General features: G+C 41.4%; 1 protein-coding gene across 1 annotated transcript in view; it reads left to right on the top strand.

Moving 5' to 3' along the window:
• Window positions 1–4,900: 4,900 nt before the first annotated feature.
• LOC109968852 (afadin-like) overlaps window positions 4,901–21,571 on the top strand; it is an 81,094-nt gene continuing 64,423 nt past the window's right edge. Inside the window, 1 exon segment of the mRNA XM_020615401.1 lies at window positions 4,901–5,231. Within this exon segment, the coding sequence (XP_020471057.1) occupies window positions 5,130–5,231 (102 nt within the window). The 5' untranslated portion in view covers window positions 4,901–5,129.

Genomic DNA, 21,571 nt, shown 5'->3' with positions numbered 1-21,571 from the left:
TGTTAATAATTTAATAATGTGTTTGATTTTCAGGTTTCTGCTTATTTAAGTAAAATACTCTGTTTTCAGTAAAAGTCCTGCATTCAATATGTTACTTAAGTAAAAGTTCAGAAGTATTAGCATCAAAATATTCTTAAAGTACTCATTATGCAGAATGGCACATTTCACCTTCATGTATAATTTATTGATGGATTATACTCATTTTAACTACTTCATATGTTTATAATTTGCATTAGTGCAGGGTAGAATGTGAATTTTCCTCTGAGGATCAATCTTCCAATTATGTTGCATTTTGTTGTGTTAATCTGATTCCGAACAGTAACTTGTATCTAGATATCAAATCAATATAGTGGTACAATATTTACTTCTAAAATGTAGTGAAGTCAAAGCATAAAGTGGCAGAAGACTTTGGTCTTCTGAAGTACAGATATCCCTGATCTGTACTTGATTACTATCCACCTGTGTGATGTTCAGCCTGGTCCAAGAGGAAAAGTTAGAGGCTCATCACAGTCATTAGGATTCATCGTCTGGAGACCATGAGTTCAAGGTTTCAGGGTCAAACCACTGAAGACTTGCTGAGAAAGAGACAGACTGGCATTGCTCTGGAGCCACATGCCTGCAGTTGCATATGGAAATACTAGACATGGTTAATGATGTGGCTCAACTCACAGCTTCCTGATGTGTTTGCAACCAACTTCCTCTTTTCAAATTGTATTGTTTTGTTTGATGTAGGGGTGGCATGGTAGAGCGGTGTTTAGCACTGTCACCTCACAGCAATAAGGTTCTGGGTTTGAGCCTTTCTGTGTGGAGTCTGCATGTTCTCCCCGTGCTTGTGTGGGTTCTCTCCAGTCCAAAGACATGCAGCTTAGGTTGACTGGCGACTCCAACTTGCCCGTAGGAGTGATTGTGTGTGGTTGTTTGTCTACATGTCCAGGGTGGACCCCGCCTCTCACCCAGTGTCAGCTGGGATTGGCTCCAACCTCCCCCCGTGACCCTCGTTAGGATAAGTGGGATAGATAATGGATGTTTGATGCAGGTTTGCTTGTAATAAATCTTAAACCCATGAGCATATGATGTTATTTTTGTGATTAAGTGGTGAGTGTGCTGAACTGCTGCTTTAGACGCCCATTATCAAACTTTTTCCTTGTGTTGGCAACTGAGTTTTGTCTTTAGTCTTTGTTTGCATTAGCTCCAATCAAAGTTTTGTGCTTTCAGCAACCAGAGAGATTTAGTAATCTGTGTGTAACTGTTACTGTGAGTAAGATAAGGAGAAACACTAAGTGCATTACCAAGTGTTATCACAGTTCAGCTTAAAAAAATAACTGATAACAGAGAACTGCTGTGGTCGGAGGAGGAGACAAAATGCTGATAAGTATTTGGGAGGACAAGGACATGGAAACAGGTGATATCAGTGACTGATTATCAGGAATTTACACATTAATGAAACTATTCCAGTTGTTGTTATTGTCCAGTGAAAAAAAAGCAGCTCCAGTAGTTTGCATTTTGGATAATCAGTGACTTCTGTCTGCGTACTGAGTGTGTGTGTGTGTGTGTGTGTGTGTGGTGACTTAAGCAGTGATACCATCGCAGAGGAAGTGGCAGGGCTATCTGGTGAAGTTGGTTTCCTGTTGTGGTTTCTCACTTCTGCTGCTGATGTCAAACAAGTTCAGCAACAACTTGCTTTTTCTCACCAGTACCAAGTAAAAGTACCAATACACCAATGCAGAAGTACTCTATTACAACTACAATACCTGCTTTGCAACTCAAACCTTCTTCTTACATTATGTAAGTTATTTAAAATATTTTTGTTGTAGAAATCTGCTCCAAAACTTGTCATATTGTGGAGAGGTGCTCGTCGAAGGCTCCTGTGACCCAGACTTGTTGAACAACCCCGGCAGCAGTGCAGAGATATTAGCTTCTAAAAGGTTTGGGTGGGATTGACCTCTCTGACCAATCAGAGATTTTCAGTTATTTATGCTTTTGATCAGTAATTGTTGATGGATTCTCATTTATTGTAATTTCATAACAATAAATAACTGAAATCTGGGCAGAGCGTGGCGAATCGTAATGGAGCACAGCGGCACAGCGAGAGGGAGCACTGGGATTGATTTGGTGTTTCCCACTAGTGCTACCTTAGGTTACATACTGTAGCTTAAAGTAAAAGTACTGTATCAGCAAAATGTGCATAAAGTATCAAAAGCAAAGACAATCTGCCAATGCGACTGATATTTATAAGTTATATTATTAATATTGATGCAACAAAGTGTGAGAATAGTTTAATTGTTGTAGTTGTAGCTGCCAGTTTAACTTTTTTTTAATACCCTACAGTTAGCTGGCTTAGTTCAACATAAATCTGTGATGAATATATTGACAAGAAATAAAAATAAATTCTAAAATACAGATTTATAGTCTTACTTCATTTTATTTTTCTCTAATGTTTTATGTGGGTGGCTGTGGCTCATGAGGTAGGGCAGTCGTCTCCTAACCAACAAGTTGGTGGTTTGACTCCTGGTCTCCCTGCATGCCTAAGTGTCCCTGAGTAAGACACTGAACCCCGAATTGCTCCTGGTGGCTTGACTAGCACCGATGCGTGGCAGCCTGTCGTCATTGGGGTGTGAATGGTGTATGATGTCCCTGTAAAGCGCTTTGGCCAGTGCAACACACTGTGAGAAAGCGCCATGTACCATGTGAACTCTAGGCTCATTTGAACACTTATTTAGATGAAACCATCAAAAGTAGGTAGAGGAAAAATAACTCTGCTAGCAGCACATGTGATAAAGGGCTCAAACTAGACACTGCTCCTCCCTGAGGGATCACATGCAGAAAAGGTTGGAAATCACAGGTTTTAACAATGTGTTTAATAAATGTAGCATTTGTTTAATATAAAAGTTTCAGCAGTAAAGTAACTATAGGCATTAGAATAATGTAGTGAAATGATCCTTCTGAAATAAGATGAACATTAAGATACATTTAGAGTGTTTTGTGTTTGTTTAACATTTTTCTGCAATCCACTTCAGTCATTACTCACACATGATGTCAGTGCAGCGCTCCTCCGATGGAGGACCAACACCCACCAATTCAGGCCCAGTGACTAATGTTTATAAGAAGCTGCTTCTGTTCTGTGCTCTGTCTGGAAGGTGGACATGACTAACAGCTCCGCTGTATCACGGCTATTTTTGTAGATGTGATCACCGCCACATTCCTGACATTTCACATGTGTCTGCCTGCTATCTGAAGACCTCTCAGAGTCCCTGGCAGTTGCGTGTTAAAAAAGGGCTGGTGTTTACCGTATATAGATGCAGCTCATTTACACACACATGTTCCATAACCACTACTGGCCTAACCCTGACCCTACTCTAACCTAAAAAAAAAGTCATCACCCTAAAATTCAATGAGCTGCATGGTCTTACTATAGTTATGAGGACACTAATGGCCACAATACATTCCCTAGCTCCTTACATTAACCTTAGCCAGCAACTAAATGTCCCTAATCTGAACCCAAGGCTTAACCCTCAGACAGCGTATAGAATAGATGAAGAGAGAGTGAGCGAGAGAGAGAGAGAGGGAATACCACTGAAAAATCAGCTGTGAGAAAAATGTGTGTTGTGTGTGGACAGAGGGACCTGGCAGTGTTGTGTGGCATTCAGCACCCGCTGGCTAAGACTGAATCAGGAGACAATACACAGAAAGCACAAAGAGTGCCCTTCTGCCGATTATGGTGAAAAAACCATTTCTGATATGTGCACGTCGATGAAACTGTAGGAATGTTATACATAAAGTTCTGAAAGGTCGATGTACAGTAAACACCAAAAGACAGCATTAAAGCAGAAACATGTTTAATTATTTGTTGCAATGAGCTTTGTCCTGGCTGCAGTTATTGACCTGAGCATAACACAATAAAATGTCATTAGAATTTATAAAATCATCAACCTATGTCTTAAAAGTATAAGATAATACACATCAGTGTTATTATAAAGTATGTAGTTATACCCCAAAAGGAAAATAAAGTACTGACAGCACCATTTAGACTTTGCTCTGCCTTTTCATTTTTTTATTGAATTTTCTTGTGGTCAGTTTTGTAGAGGTGGTAAATAACTACAGTTTTAAAGTATTTGTACTTTACTGGAGTATTTTCATTTTATCTTCTTTTTACTTTTACTCCACTACATTTTGGAGGGAAATATTGTACTTTTTTACTCATTACAATTATTTGACGGCTTTAATTACTTTGCATATTCAGATTCTTAATGCAAAATATAATCCAACAATACATGATAATGTATTACTATGGATTAACCACCTTCCAGCACATAAAGAGGTTAAAATTGCAGCTGTGCTGTTGTAGTTCCACATCACCATAAAGTAACACTGATCTCAGGTCCTTATTTCTTATTCAATACAAGAATCTTTCCTTTGCCATATTTTTCACCTTTGAAATGTTTTCCTAGTGGAGTATTTGTACTTTTGTAGTGTTAAAGTAGACACCACCTGAGATAGACCACGACCTTGGTGAATGAGAATCTCCACAGACTTGTACTTTTGAACTTGTATGTACATTTCAGAGCATGTACTTGGTACTTCAACTTGAAGTGGTACTTATATTTATAGTGGAGCACTTTTAGGCAAGCAACTGCACTTTTACCTGAGTATTGGGTTTGTGTTCTTTGATAATCTCTGCACATTTTGTAGGTAATAGACATTAGTAATGAAAAGTAAAGGCGTTGGAAGCTTAAACAGAAATGAAGGTCTTAACTGACACATATTGACGTTACTACTTCCTCCTCATTTAGCATGAATGTTAACCCTATATATCAGAGTGCATTTTGTAAAGTAGCGTCATGAATCACATTTATTGGGCCTCAAGTAGTTAACTATTGTGCGCATCCACGGATATACATCCAGAGTGCATCGGGAGCGCGCAGAGTCGTACCGGGAACGCGAAGCAGAAGCAGAAACAGAGCAGGTCGGTCGGTGAACAGCAGTTACAGACCGACAAAGTCCGGGCGGTACGACACCAGACCTGAACCTTTGGTGTCCGCGTCGCCGTTGTTTTCTCCTGTGGACTATTTTTACGGGAAGTTTTATTCTGCAGTTCATACAGACGGAGAGGGTCCGAAACGGTGTCCACCATGTCGGGGAGCAGGGAAGAGGAGAGGAGGAAATTGGCCGACATCATCAACCACTGGAACGCCAACCGGCTCGACCTGTTCGAGATCAGCCGACCCACAGAGGTAGGAGACCAGCCTGGCGTGGCAGGAGAGGCCGCGGACTCGTAGGCCCTCTCCTGGGTGCTCGTCTGATTGTAGAGCTACAACTGGCAGACACTTGTGTTGGAAATCTTGAAAGTCAAGCTGTTGTGGGCAGCGTGGTTTACTCGGTGGCAAGTCCCCGTACGTGCACGGAGAGCACAAGTACCAAACTCCATTGGAAAAACCTGGCGATTCACCATGCCGTAATATACTCATACAGCATGACGCCTTTAACATTCCACAAATGTTTGGGCTTTCAAGGCGACTAAGCGGGCAAATTAATTATTTGTCCACTTGCCGGCACTAGGTTTAAGCTTAATTTGTCTTAATTTATTAAAGAAACACTTCACACAACTACCTACTATGGGTTTGGGTAGCCCACACACCTGAGTGTTTGGGAAGTAATTGGAATAACTGACAGTTTACACAACCATTTGTTCTTTGTGTGTAATTAATACGCCGAACTTGAAGAGAATACCAATAATTTTATTGAATATCTTGTGATATGTTCTTGTAAGTGAGTATATGTGTACAATCGGAGCGGCGACACTGAACTGCCAGATTTTTTAACAGAGTTTTGTTTGTTATTTCAAGAGGGAACGGCACGTACAGGGGCTAGCTAGCTAGTTAGCAAGCACATTACCTGTAGAACAAACATAAGCGCTGTCATTTTGTTAAATAGGAGACAAAGCTAATTAGTGGTATCCCCGTATAACACACGAATGGCATTAAAAGGAGAAACCTAAGCTGTGATAATATAACCTAGCTATGTCAATGTTAGCTGTGTTTATTGGTCGTGTGTAGTGTCTGACAAATGGCTGACAAAGCCCAGTGAGGCTGTTTGATATGCAGGACAAATTGGTAAAAGCTTAAAGCATTAGCAACAAGCTGGGTGTAAATTCTTACACCAGGTATGGCATTCAAATCACTGATGCTACTAGCATACAGCCATAACAAACCCTTTCTGTCAGACCATGTCACGTCGTCCTGCATTGTGTTTACAGTAGCTAGCTGGATGAGAGCTGCTTGTTTGACCAGCAATAATTTGACCCTGGAACATATTCAGGAGCTGTGCTGTAATTAAATCGCCCATCTAATCTCAGGTTTTGGTGGTTGTTTACTAATAACATGACAGCATAAGAAACTCCTCCCTGCAGGCTTCAGCTAGGTAGCTATCTACCCGACAGCAGCAAGGGCTTAGTGATGTTTATAGTCCCCAAGAAATGAATAAATATCTGTCTGACCTCACCCCTGTGTGATGCATCTCATGGCTAAGTAGGTTTGATTTATAGCTATGACTGATTCTGTCAGCTACAGTGTTTTTAGGTGTGCACTCAACCACACCACCTCTCCTTGGATAAGGGTGCAGAGGGCCCACAGGGTCTCTCTGTCCTCTTCCTGAGCTGATTGAAATTTTAGGATTGAAGCTGGCCAGCCGCCGGCCGGGGTTTGCGCCCTGCACACACATTTTCTACATTCTGTGAGGAATGATTAACCCAGGCCAGAGGTTCACTTGGCTGTAATTGTCTCACTGTATGAAGAGCAGTGCTTCAGTCCTGTTGCTGAAGACTGCTCAGAGTTTAGTCCAGTAGAAGATGAGTAAATGTAAGCAGATGCATGGCCTTCCTCGTCATGCCACACCCTCCCCATATGTCAGCTGGTAGAGCCCCCAAGCTGCACAAGTGTCCTTCACACTGTCTAGACTGCTCTTGAGTGTAGCTGTGCATAAAATATTCTGTTCTTGAAATGAAACTTTAGTGTGATATATGATTGATTTAAATCTGATTTACCACACACAACGCACATATCTGATAACTGAAGAGATGTTTAATTTCAAACCAAACTGCCACTAGAGCAGTGAGATAATTCGTGTAATTAGATTAGCCACAGATGGTTGAGTAGTCTGGAGGAAAGGTTCTCAAACATTTTAATCTTGCAAACCCAAACTGATGAAGTCCTGCTGTGGGACTTATGGCGGAGCTCATTATAACGTAACAGGTACTCAAGTCACATGGGGGCTTATTTTTGCAGAACTCAGTAAACAGAGTTTGTTATGCAGCACAGTAGACGCAGTCACACCAACAGTTTGTTTTATTCAGATAAAGCGATTGAAGGAAAGTTTACTTTGCTTCACTTTTGTATTTAAGTTCTAAGTTCACTGATGAATTATAACTGAACAAGAGCATAAAATGAAAAGATTATAGGACATAGGTTTGGGGGAGACTTTAGTAGTCGGCATGGGGGTGCCACACATGTCACCTAAAAATGATATCCTCAGTCCTGGTTGAAGAGTTTCAGAGCGCAGCATTTGCAGAAAGAGTTTGAATGTTGACCACTGATAAGCAGCCATTCTTTTAGCTTGGAAGCTGTGAATAGGAGAAAAGGTGTTGCCAAGATTGTCCCAAATATAACCCATGATATGGAAACAAGTGCAGTAGATCCAAAGTGAACTTATAGGAGCCGAGGGGAACAATTGAAAAGCAGAATTTTATTTTTAAAAGTGGTTTTCATACATTTGGAACCAGGTCCGGTTTATGAATTTTCTTATCCAGTCACATATGTAGGGCTTTTACTTTTGGTACATACTGTGAAGCCTCATATCTAAAACATTAACAGTCCATGCTGACACACAGTGTACAGAACAAGTAGACCTTGTGTACAGTGCTAGGAATAATACAAGATTAATGAATGATAGATTGTAGATGAAGTGCATTACCGTACAGTTGTGCTCTTCAGCATTCTGTCACTGTGCACTCAGCCTCTATGTATCCAGCAATACAATTATGCATAAGGAAGTGGCTGGGACAGTCTTGTATGTAGAACGATTTTAGTCAGTAATAATGACATTTATCATTATAATCAGGCAGGTCTGATGTATATTATGCTATTTTCCTCAACAGTGACAGTTTGAAGCTGTAGTTAAATGGTGGGTCCACCTCCTCTGTAAGAGAATCGTGTAATTCAGCCACATCTCTTATCAGGCTTTGACTTGAGGCAAGATAAGTTCTGTTGAACTGTGACTTCAGCTGCTTTACTAGTCCTGAATTCTGACCAAAAGGATTTTTCCTGTTTTCCTCAGCAACTCGATGCTGAAAAGCAGCTTTTTTTTGTTCAGCCAGTTCTCCATCGATAGTGGCAGGGGCACGGCCTTTGCTTCACCAAATCAGCTCCACTTGACACTGACCTCTCAATATCTTTGTAGGGTGCCAAATACCATCAGCTCCAGCAGCCACTGTCCACATGACATAACAGTGAGTCTGAAGACCACCTGGCTTTGCCTGGAGTTGCAGGCTGCTGTGGCAGAATGGCACGAGTCTCATGTAAGGGTGTAACAGCTCATGTAACCTCCCTGTGTATGACTGTGCTGCACAAGAGTCTGAATTGGCATGGAGGATGATGTCGCACATCTTTTCCCTTCATTTAACAGACAGTTGGAAGTCTGAATTTAAGGAAGATTAAGGAATGCAGCTTATAAAGGATGCTGAAAAAACTTTGAAAAGATCAACTCGACTAGGTTTTTAGGCCGAAGATGTTTCACCTCTTATAAAGGATGTACCTTTTTTTTTCCAGAAGACTGCATGAAGTGGTGAAAAAGTTAAAATCACATGTCTGATTATGATTCTCAGTGTGTTCCTCAGCTCCACTGTGCATTGCTAGGCTGTGTAGAATGACAATGTGATGATAGGACATTCCCAGTAGCACATCCTTACTGAAGGACTTTCACTGAACAGTAGCACAAGCAGCTCCATATTCTTCCCTATGTGAAAACAGTAGAATGAGAGGCAGACAGCAGCTTTTATACGGCGAGCTGGTCCTTTCTTCTTCTTTCTTTCTTTGCTCCTCATCGGGGTTTTTGCTCAACTTATAATACACTGGACAACAAACCAAAAATACAGCAATTGCCTGTGCCACAAAATGACTGAGGGCAACTCTAACCATACGAAAGCTTAGGCGATCTGTGTAGTGCGTTCTGTCTGAATTTTAGGTGAAAGGCGGAAAGCTCATATCCACCTTCTTTACCATGGGAAATACAGTGTGTAAGCAGACTCGCCGTGACACCAACGACCACTCCCTCCCTTTTTTCCTTCTGCACAGGAAGCAGGAAACTAGACAGGAAGTATGTGTTGTGTGGCGATAGTGGGTTTCCTATGGTCTAGGTTGAATGTTTTCTTAGTGGTTTCAGATTTTCTTTTATTTTGCCAGATATAGGGTTCTAGGGTTCCAGACAAACTCTTTCCACCAGTGGTGACAATACTTTGGCTTACAAGGCTACACTCAGTTGGCAAGTTAATTAGGTACATCTAGCTAAACTAATGCACCCTAGTACAAATGTTCTACAAGGAAATCCTACTTCATGAAGGTGGTAATGACCACTTTCTGTTCAGTGTCAGAGATGTGCTGATTTCCACTATATGAACATTCTTGGAGGCTGTAGTTTGTGCTGCTGTTGAACTGAAATGCATCATGCAGAGACCTGATTCAGCTATTTATCCCAGCCTCACTGATATAAATATGATGGACCCAATAATAAAAAAGAGCTGTCAGTGTATCAGTCAGTTGTTGTCCTCTACAAAATGTTAGAAAAAAGTACATATTTCCCACAGTCCAAGCTGATTGCTTTGAATGTTGCTTTGCTCAGTTGGTTGACAAAGAAAGCTTCAGATTGTGACATTTTTTTCACTGAGATAAACTAATTGATAATCAGCTAATTTTTGCAGCTCTTGCATATAGATGAGTCTGGGTTATTATATTGTGCAGCAAGGTCATATTTAGATTTATGGAATTGCCCACTGTACCTCTGAGTTTTGCTCGTTGACCACCATGAGAGGTCAAATTGGATCTAAGCAGATGCAGCAGGTTATTGTCTGGAGAATTCACACTGAACCAGTGGGCATGTTGATAACATTCTAGCATGCGTCTGGCCCAAAAGTCACACATCTGATGATGAAGATAGTCTTTTACATGAAGACGCCGACGAAAATGTTGAACTGGAGAGGCAACTCAATTTAGGAACTTCTGTCATTAAAGGCCGACACCAAAACTGCCAGACAAATTCAAGGAACCTAATTGTGGCTTTGTGGAGACCACTACCATTGAGATTAGTTTGCTCATGTTGCTCATTTCTTGGTTTGCTGGTGAAGTTTGTCGACAGACAAGGTGACATAGGATACAGTAGAATCTATGGACTATACATTTATAAAAGGTGTGTGACAAAGCCACAGTTTGAAAATGGCTGAAGTCTTAAAGGACATTAAATTCAAAGGAGCCTTATCAGCTCTCTGTAAACACAGTGTAAAGCTCCTAGCGCTGGCAGTGATGTGCCTGTGTTTTAGGGCAATGCTTTGCTGTTCTAATCTGAAATCAGCTCAGTGCTCTCAGAGGACAGCAGTTTTATTTTGTTCACTTCAGTCTTGAATTTGGTCCCTTTAATAAGTTGCCACTAACCATGTCCTCACGTTTAATTTGACTTCGCAGACAGCCTGATGGTCTGGTGTTTAGTTTTTACCACAGTACAGTAGCGGATTTTCAGCTCCAGCCTCCTCCCAACACTCTGTAGGCCTGAGATAACCTGAGCTCTGCATGTGTCTGAGGCCATGTCCTCCCCCCCATGTGTTGTCCTTGTTGCTGTACACATCTGCAAAGTGTCTGCCTATCAGACCAACCAGATGAAGCTGTAAATGTGTTGCATGTCACGGTTTGTGGTCAAACAGTAGGTGTGTTCTTGTGTGTGAGTAATCTCTCCACAGTGATTTATTAGGGTGCAGGGAAAAAGTTCATGACCCCAAATATTACAGCCTGCCCTGCAGAGTTATGGGCCATCTCTGTCTCTCTCTCTCTCACACACAAATAGATGCACGAACAGATGGATGGACATGATTGCATGAGCTGCCAACCACTGCTCAGTCATCAGGAATTCAGTCATGTGTAAAGCACTCATTGGTTGGGTGTTTTAGTGGTTTAAACATTAAGTAGACCTTATAGCCCTCCTTGTATGTTGTTGTGCTTACTCAGTCTGGACTAGTGCTGAGAAAGTTTGCTTGTGATTGACAGCATGGAAGAGAATAATACTATTCTCTTCACTCAGAATTACACTATTTGTTTGCATGTCTTTTAATCTGTCATTTTCATTGATACAGCTGGCTAATCACATGTTTGCCACTGATTTTGCTCGGTGATCTGATCGTAAAACTTTCAGTATCTTAAAAATCACAAGTCGAGGAAATTATTGCTAAAATGCATCTGAAGAAAATGTTTAAAAATGAGAGATTGATAGGCGGAGATTGGAAATGGTTGGTTTTCAGTGTGACCGGCCTTGACCGGTGACCAGCTGATCACTCTAAGATATTTGATTCTGTGCCGGTCAGATTTAGAGGCATGGCGGTCCGCGTCACACACATAGTCACATAGACGCAGACTTTCTGTGCCGGTCAGATTTAGAGGCATGTCACACACACAGTCGCACAGACGCAGACGGCAACCTCTGAGACTGAGAAATAAAGCCAGCGCAGAAGTGTTTCCAGTTAGGGTATTTATCACTGTTTATTTCTGCTTGTTTGGAAGTCTTATTTCCACTTCCTGTTGAGTGATTAAGGCTTTATGTAGGTGATGGCCGACAGAGTCCCAATTATAACAAGTTCATATCAGCACTTATATATCAAACATAGTCATTGTAGTTACAGTAAATAAAGGGATGGATGGGATGAGGGCTTTTTAGTCTGACAGTTAGTTACTATTCAGTTGGATGAAGCAATTAGTTAGTATCATTACAAAATGTAACGAGTGTTAACCATCCTTTGACTTAACAATGTGTAGTAAAAGGACAATAATTCACAGTTAAAGTTCTTGTTTAAGTATCTTTAAGCCTGTGTATGTAGGTATAAGCTAGGAGGCCTGTTTTCATTTAGAAACTGCATCAGCAAGATCTGTTACCAGTCAAATATACAGCTGACAGGTAGTTTTCATTTTTTAGCATGTGCTTTCAAGCCCAACATTAACCCACCTTGTTTTAGATACAGAGAAAACGGAACAAGATCAGACACAAGCTACTGCCGAACAGCTACTGAAGTGAATCCCAAACAACTTTATGGTCCTGAAAAACCTTAAATACATCCTGTAGTGAAATTATCAAAGCTTAAGGCTATAAAAAATGTTGATTTCTCGTGGCACAGTTCCCAGTGAGTCATCTGAGTTGCAGCAGGACAACAGACTTTTTTTTTTTTACACATTTGATTAGGTTGGAGCATCTATCATATAATTGATTCTTACATTAATTTACAACTTCTTCATGGCTTAAAATAGACTTAGTCAAGCTTGCAGAAACCCTGCTCTGCTCTGCAGCCAGTTAATTTTCTCAGGTCGGCTCCTGAAATCTGATCAATATGTGTTAAACGCTCCTAAAAGAAGCCTGGCTAAGCAGTCCAGAATAACACAACAGCAGGGTTTCTCTGTGAGTGTGTGTGTTTGAGGAGCCAATTAGGTAATATGTCATAGGTTTCAGGGTTCCTATTGGTCCTGGAATTCCTGGAATGCAGATGAACTTTGGAGCAGTGACTTCCAGCCAGAGAAGGTCAGGTAACTCGAGTCTCTGTGGAAACTGGGGAATGTCAGGGAATTTTTCAAACTGAAATAAATGTTTTTGAGTGTAATGACTGTGTTTTGTAGCTGTTTTTATACATTTATTGCAGTAGACAGCTTTCAGTGAAGCCTGGGTACAGTCTAGATATTTGAAGGACAGTAGGAAAGTTACAGAATAGTCATGGAATCTACATTAAGGCTGCAGCGGGAGTTTCTCTTTCCATGGAAGCACATTAGTTGGGAAGCACGTGTGGTTTATAATCTCTGTCAAACACATTCCTTCTCTGTGATTTGGCTTCTTTCTTATCTACCCTTTTCTAACAAGCAGTGTATTGTGTGTGTGCTCAGCACACCCGCCCACCCACAAAACTGTGTGTGTTTGTGCCAGCCAGCCTGTCAGACCGTGTTAATCCCCACAGAGGCCCAGCTCACCTCCGCATCAGCTTGCCACCCATCTTTTTTTTTTGCCTCTTCTAGCCTCCATTGGTTTGTGTTGCCCTCTCACTCAGCTGATAGGCTCTCCCACCTGTCACTCACAACCTGCTCTGCTCCCCATGGACCAATCACACAAGAGGTATCCCCTCTGTCGACCTTGCAGGATCAGATAGCATTCAGGGACCAGTGGCTATGAACGTTTAGCACTGCTCTTTACCTGCTCCCATGGTGCTTTGCAGCAAATCAATGTCTAAATCGTGACCCACAAGGAGGAACAGTCTGTGTAATTGGCAGTAAAACCCCATTGTTTTAGGTTTTATGTGGTCATAGGAAGGTGGGAGTAGGGCTACTGCCAAAATAACGGGTGTGGATGTTTGATAAATAGAAAACGTATTACTGATGTACCTGGCATTTCTTTGTCCATTTCGTGTATCAGTTGGTTTATTTGATCAGGGACAGTGCAAGTGCACACTGTTCCACATTCACTGAATGTAAATGTGTCAGATCTAATTTACTGCAGATTGCTAAGTTTTGGTGTCCCTCAGAAATGAAGCATGGGCTGCTTTTCAGACATCTTGCAGCCTGTGCAACAGTCGGACAGGAGGAATCCATCACACTGACACAGTAGGTTTAGTGGACTTAAATGCAACACGGCCCAAAGACATTTGGTTTTGAGAAAGAAGGGGACTATAATCCTTCTGTGAGCTAACTATAGCACCTTTATGTCTTCAAATAAATGCATTTGGCTAAAAGTAACAAGAAAATGCTTTTTATAAAGACATTTCGGAAGCAGGAAGTAACACAGAGGCTGAAATAAAAGTTGACAAAACACTTCTGGACATCCAAAATTGGTTTAATCTTAGTCTAATAATAGAGCAGTGTTAGTATTAGTCAGTTAATCAGATCGTTAGATGACTGAAAATACATTGGCAGTTTATTGCAGCTATTTTTATGACAAACATTCCAAACAATTCCTGGCAATGATGTTCTACTTGTCTTTGTCTTATGTAATAGTAAATGGATATTTTTGGGTTTTGGACTCCTGAATAAAGAAAACAATTCATTGATTAGTCATAAAAATAATCAGCAGATTTACTGGATGGGAAACAAACCTGAAGATTGTGAGATTTCTTGCACCTGTACTTTGTTTTGTCACATAAATGGAAACCTCAGACACCAGTGATTTAAGTTTTAACAGGCTTAATGAGTGATCTGTCATTTTCAGCCTTTTACTCATTGATCAAAAGGGTGGCACTGCAGTTGCAACTCGGAGACAAAAGACGAAAACACAATCTTGATACATTTACCCCGCAAAGAGATACTGGAACACTGGATTGCATTGTATGTTAAAATAAACCATTATCTGATATATCTATTCTGATCATTAATCCTCCTGGTTAAGTGAAAGCACAGTTTATATTCGTCCCAAGGTAGCAAAGCAGTAGAAATCATCAGAAAACGTGCTCTGGGACAGAAATCTCAACTTCTATTCACTGTTTGGAAGCAAAATGGGCTCCAGCATGTTACAAACACTGTTGCTGCTCAGCAAGAGATGAGCAGTCTGACTAGCAAACACTGCATGTGCTAAAACCTAACATTGCATGCTGACTTGATCAGAGAGGCTTGTGTTTGTCTTAACTCCACTCCTCTCATCAGCTGGATGTTATTAGGCCCCCCCAGTAGAGCTGCACCCTGTTCTTGGTATGTCTCAGTGCAGCCCCACCCGCCTGGTAGGGTCTGGTGGAGAATTTGAACCAAAAAAAAACAAAACAAAACAATAATATTGTGTGGGTGACCTCAATGCTTCAGGGATTTCCTACACAATACTCCACCCGCTCGTATTGTTGAGCTTAGCTGCCTATGTATGCACCCCCTGTCTTAAGAATGCTTCAACACACAGAGGTCCACACTCGGCAGCGTGCAGATGTGACATCGCTGACACAAGCCCGGGCTGTATGTGTGTGTTCTTGTGTGTACCTCAACTTTCAGTATTTTTCTTCTTAGTTTGTGTTAGTGTGTGCTTTGAGGCTCTGTGTGTGTGTGTGTGTAGAAGGGGAAAGGCTGCAGTCCAAGCTACTGTTCCTAGGGCATTGTTTGTCTAAGGAGGCAGGGCCTGATGCAAATGCACTGCATTATCCATCAGTGACAGGGTTTGTAGCTTAACGCTGTTGATACCAGGCAGTGCTAATCAAGCTCAGACAAGGACTTCTTCTTTTAACAGGGTTTGTGGTGAAGGCCAAGTGATGTCATGTGCTAATCTGGATACTCGCAGTATCATTTGTATCTGTTTCAGAAAAGCTGAAAGTTTCATCAAGACTTTCAAAGGTGTTTTTAATGGCAGCTACAGTGAAATGTGAGGCGTCTGCACTTGGACATTGTTGTTGACAGTCAGATTTGAAGGCTAAACAGCTAAGTGTGATAACGGTGCCAGCCACAGCTGTGGCTCTGACATCCTCGTTCCGATCCAATTTTTATCAACAGGGTTGTGAGCTTTAGGTCAGCTATGAGCAGGAGGAGCAAGAAACAGAGGAGCTGGAGGATCAGTCATGAAGAGGAGGAAGGAGTGACATTTCTTTTATCCCCGAGATGCTATTAGAAATGTAGCCCAGTTTGTCATGTGATGTAAACGACAGTGGTGCGGTGGGTAGAGCAGTCGTCTCCCAACCGGAAAGATGAAGGTTCAAATCTTGGTGCCTGCAGTCCACATGTCAAAGTGTCCTCGGGCAAGACACTGAATCCCCCAAGTTGCCCGTGGTGGCGGCGGCACGTATGCACACATCGGCCCGGGGCCCCTTGGCTTCGAACAAAATTTTGTTGTATGTGTTACAATGACAATAAAATAAAGCTGCTTCTTCTATTCAGGTGGTCTTTCGGAATAATTGCTTGATCTGTTGCTTTGGACCAAGCTAGCATTATGATGAACTTCTTGGTCTCTGTGCATTCATCACACTCGGGCAAGTTTTGTTGCAGCAGCAGATTTTACCACCTTCCTTTCTTTTTGTCCACCTGACACCTGAGAAGCGGGCATGGCCTGCCTATCAGTGCCATGGCAACAAGACACCCAGCTGAGGTGGTTACCATAGCAGCGCTCAGTAGCTTGGTGGTGTTGGGTAACATTGGCAGCTTCTATTCACAGGAGTGCCAGCTGTTTGTCTGCAGGGACGGCACTGTGTGGAGGTGGGCGAGCTCCCAGTGATTTCAGGCTTGATATCCACGCCTTGGTTATGGATGCACTTTTATGGAGTTCACTATATAATACTGTGATGCCTGATTATAAGGTATTTAGGAAAACTGTTACAGCTTTTAATTAAAGACCAGTGTTTTTGCTAAAACCCCTGTTAAATATGTGTGGTTCAAACACTCATGTATCCTCAGTTATATCTCCTCCAGTGGCCTCCTCGTTCTTCAGAGCAGAAATAAGAAATTTGGGGTGTCCTTTATCACAGCAGACCAGAACGACTTCCAGGTCAAGCGAAGATAAAGAACTGATAAAATAGGGGAATTGGGGTTCACCTAAATATCACCTCTGACTTGGAGCTAATTTGGGGTAACATTTTTGCAGATTACCAGCCCGGTAGATTAACATTGGATTAAGCACTGAGTCGACCTTGATGGTTAATAAAGTCTTAAAAGGACCCTGGATAATGAGTCCCATGTGAATAGGCATTTAAGGCTAACTTGCTCATCAGTTAATTACTGTTGAGAGCTTGGATACAGAATTATTCAGGTTTCTCTTTCTGGACCTGCCGACATCCGGAGCTCACACGGTGTCTGTCTGTGTCGTTTAATCGGTTAATTTTTATCTGCCTGCCCCGGCTGGTTGGTCAGGTGGGGTTACTGTTTGACTCGGCCTGTGTGGACAGTGTTTTGGTCTCTTGGTCAGTCTGGCACTTCGTCAGTACTTCTCCTGCACCAAAGTCACTTCATGGCTGAGAGATATAGGTGGACCTGCATAATTCAACGCCTCCTCCCAGGTGTATTTGGGTATGCATGTGTGCGCACTGTATTCTTACGAGTGCTCCTCTATTCTCTGCACATCAGTACCTTAAAAAAAATGCCTTCTAAGGTCACATTTGCTCACATTCTTGTGTGTGTGTAACTCCATAGCCCTCACAAAGTGCAGTGTTTAACCTACTCCCCCTGTAAAACACCATCAGGCTGTTTCTAAAGCCTGTTTCCTCGCTCGTCTTTCACAGTTACTGTGAATGAGAACAAAAACATTAGTGGATGTTTTCTCTCACTGTGCAGTTTGTTTCTGGCTCTTACTTTGAAGGGTTCCTCTACAGTTAAACTGATATGACTTTTCACTGCAGATTCAAATACTCATACTGATGTTTTGATTTTTGAATGTTCACTCTATATTTGACATATTTAATGTCAGAATGAAAATACAGAAAAATCTCATTGTGGTCTCTACACAATTACAACATTACTTACTGTCAGATTAATGTTATTTCATATCCATGACTGACATTCCTTTCTTAGTCGATATATTTTAGGAAGATTTCTCGCCGCTTTCTGATCTGAACCCATTTTGGTTTTTCCCAAAGGCTGTTTGCTGTTATTGTAAACTGACCTCCCTCTATGTTTTCCTTTCTTGTCATGATAATGTGCATTTCCACAGCAGTAATTCTGTCTGTACTCCAGCATAATTATGCCATGCACTTCGCTCTGTTGCTTTGGGTTTTTATCTTTAACAGAAATACTGCTTTCCTTTGCTAATTAGTTCAGATGGTTTCTGCCTGGGTGTTGCCAGTGGTGCTTAACACGTCTTGTACAGATGTTTTTGGATAATCATTTCCAGTTCACTAACTGTAAATTCAAGCATATCCATCACATTACATCACTTCTGAGCCAGCTTATGTTTTTTTTTCTTTAGATTCCACCTATAACCTGCTCTGACAAACACCTTCTTCTTATCCAGCTTGGAATACCAGAACCGTGCCATGTTGTTTTTGTGACTTAGCTTAGAGCTGAGCCAGTGATGTTCACTGTGGGACAATAACTGCTCTGTGGTGGTTGGCAGCCTGGCCTTCTGCTTATTAACTGTGTCCTTTGTGTGTTTAATTATTAGTGTCCCACCAGAGATAAAGAAAAATAGACTTGTTCCAACTAGTAGTTTAATTTATGCTCAGCTTTAGACCTAAGACGATTAGTCAATAGTTTTGAGGAGTGATTAGTCATGTCAAGTCAGCTATTAAACAAAAATACTAAACGGCAGATAAGGATGTGCTGCTTTTCTCTGTTTTACTTCAGGGGAAATCAAATATCTTTTTTGGACTGTTTGTCAAATAAAATAAGCAGGATTCTGGGTCTGGGATATTGTGGTAAGCAAAAATGAACAGTGAAGATGATATTTAGCTTGACTCCAGGTTAGATTGATATATATAGGTTTAATATTAGATGTAAAAGTATGGAAAAATCTAAGTCCTAATTATTGTGACCGAAATGATCACAGTTATCAATATTATCTTGTCAGCCTTTCTTGGGCAGTTACAACGCACACAACACACTCTTACACATAATGATTTCCAGTGGCCAGCCTTGGTCCTTGTGGGTTGTGTATGGAGGTGTGGCAGGATTTGTGTGCAGGCTTCACTACCGGGTCCAGTCGGTTTATGCCATAAATTCCCATAATGCCTCATGCTGTCAGAGTGAGAGGGTGAGCTGGACAGATGGGGGGTGGTGGAGGTTGGACAGCTCGATACCGGAGCAGAAACTCACCTGAAACAAAGAGGCTTTTCTTTGCAGCCCCAGAGGAAAAGGAGTACATTTGGTCTTTTCATTCATTCATGACAACAGGCCTCCACTGCCTCCCTTTGTTTTTTTGCTGGTTCAGGTTGTATTTGCTCTGCAGGAAATTCATTCCAGATTAGCATGGTCATCATACTGGAATTTTGACTTTGATTCATTACCCTTTTTTAAGATGTAATTACAGAACAGAACCAGTTTGTAGTAGTATTTCGACAGCAGCTCAGGGTTTCTTCCACCTGTTCCCCTTGCAATAACTGGTCAAACTGGGGTGGCCTGTTCTCTGGTTTGGGTCTGTTTAGGGATTGATGACATGAAAGTAGAGCAATTAGTTGGTTTATCTATTGATCCACACAAAACCTGTTTTGATAATAGAGAATTGAGTCATTTTCTGGCTGTCCTCATATTCTGCCGTGTTTTTGCTTGTGGTGGTGGAACAAACTGGATGTGTTTCCACCCTTTGTACAGGGTTCTGTCATAACTTACAAATCACAAATGTTTTGATTCATGTTTGATAGTGCAGGGTTCATGTGGTGAAATCTGTGAGGTGAACAGGCTTTACTGCTATTAAAAGTAAAGTTGTCCATGTTACTAAAACATAACTGCATGATTTATGCAGACCTTTAAAAAAAAAAAGAGAAAATCTCGAGGGTCTTTTCATGGTCACTATTTGCATAAAATATTTTCAAACCAATTAATCGAGGTCTCCAGTTCACCACACGTTAGTAGGTTTCATTGCACACAAGGTCTTAGATGAAAAAAGAACAGTCAGTGCAAACTTTTCACATTTAACATGTAAAGTAGGAGAAGATAGGAACGTTTCTAATCGTACATTGGCAACCACAAGTACCTGTAGGATATTTAATATTGTGTCCTTTGGCTATTTTAAAGCAAGAGGAAAGTAATTCTCCTGCTTCAAATGATGGGATTCTTTGTCTTCACCCTCCTCCCCTTGGTCTCAGACTGTCGGTGTGTCTCTTTGAAATGTGGATCTGATGTGGGTTGAGTTTCCCTCCCCATGTCCTGGTCTATCTGACCTTAGACACAGGCTTAGGGAGGAATCCCCCCATGTTACTGCAGGTGGGGCTGCAACAATATTGACTCAGGAGCTCAGTTCATTTAATTAGGTTCATGTTTGTGTGTGTGTGTGGAGGAGACTAATATGACGCACAGCAGCTGGAATCTGCTCCTGTTCTCAAACAGCCACCATCAAGAAAGCTCCTCTCCTCCCCTCCTTTTAGATTCATCTGTGCAATACCAAAGAAGTTCACATTTAGTGTCTCCATGGAAACTATGTTTAAACCGTTTTTAGTTTCTCAATATTGGTGTTTAATTAAACTCAGAACTGCAATATGAAGACAGCTCAGTCTGGTGAAACGGCAGCCTAGCATTACAGATGGCAACTGGGCCACATATTGCACAGAGCATGCAGTGGTGAGCGGGGCCACAGTCGTAGGTTTTAAGTTGTAATTCCAGCTGAAAAGAGAAATGCATCCCAAAACCAGAGTCAAGAGCCAGTGGATCATGACTTTGCTCCAAGTTGTTTGCATGCTGCATTTCCATCACATCCCAGTGAGCTTTATTTTCACGAAGCCTGTGAAAGCACTGCTTACTGATGCAGCAGATGTATTAATGTAAAATAAAGTCCAAGTAAGTCCAGACATTTTCACAGTGGCTGTGAAATGAACACTCACCCATCTTCCTTGCAAAAAGTGGGCAGGAGCTGCTAAGGTCGAAACTACAGGTGTGATCAGCTGCTGACACTGGAAGGTGAGATGGCCAGTATGAAATGTCTTCATTTGCTGGTGAGTCTGTGGTCTACTGGTTAAGGTGCATACTATACAAGTGTAACATCCAGGGTTCGATTCTCTCTGCACTCAGTTTCTGTCAGTCTCTATACTGTTTACTGCCAGATAAAAGCAACAAGTTACATAAATATTTAATCGACATGTTAGCACAAGTAGGGCTGCATAACACTTGTTTCAGGAGAATTTAATTACTGCTTCTATCATAAAGCAGAAATACAGTGTTTTTATATTATAACCCACAGACAGCAAAATGTTTTGGTTCCATTTTTTTCACACATGGTTTTGTTATTACATTTCATATTACTGTCAAATGACCACCTTTTCTCAATGGGCAAACTTGTGTTTCAGCACTGTTTATCATGGTATTAAACAGGGCTACTGAGTCGGTGTTGTGTGTATTTATGAGTGGTCCACAACTCATTACCTCCACCTTGTTTGCAGTGGTGGAAGAAGTACTCAGATTCTTTAAGTAGAAGCAGCAATACTGTGTTACAAGTAAAAGCTTTTGGAGAGGTAGGGTATGGCCCACGGAACAATCGTTTAGATGTTGGTGGTGATCCAGATCATCATGAACCAGATCCTGAAGAAAGCCATGTTACTGTAACATCATCCACAATAGATTCTGATTTAGTGAAAGTGGTTTTGTTTGCTGATGACACTACCATATGGGCATCGGGTGAAAACCTACAGCAACTCTCTGGACGGGTTTCACAGGAACTTGAGAAGATAAAGAAATGGTGTGACAGTAATATA

This window comes from Monopterus albus, unplaced genomic scaffold (genome assembly GCF_001952655.1).
Source record: "Monopterus albus unplaced genomic scaffold, M_albus_1.0 scaffold164.1, whole genome shotgun sequence".
Lineage (NCBI taxonomy): Eukaryota > Metazoa > Chordata > Actinopteri > Synbranchiformes > Synbranchidae > Monopterus > Monopterus albus.
Note: the sequence above shows the minus strand (reverse complement) of the source record. Positions and strands in the feature narration are given on the sequence as shown.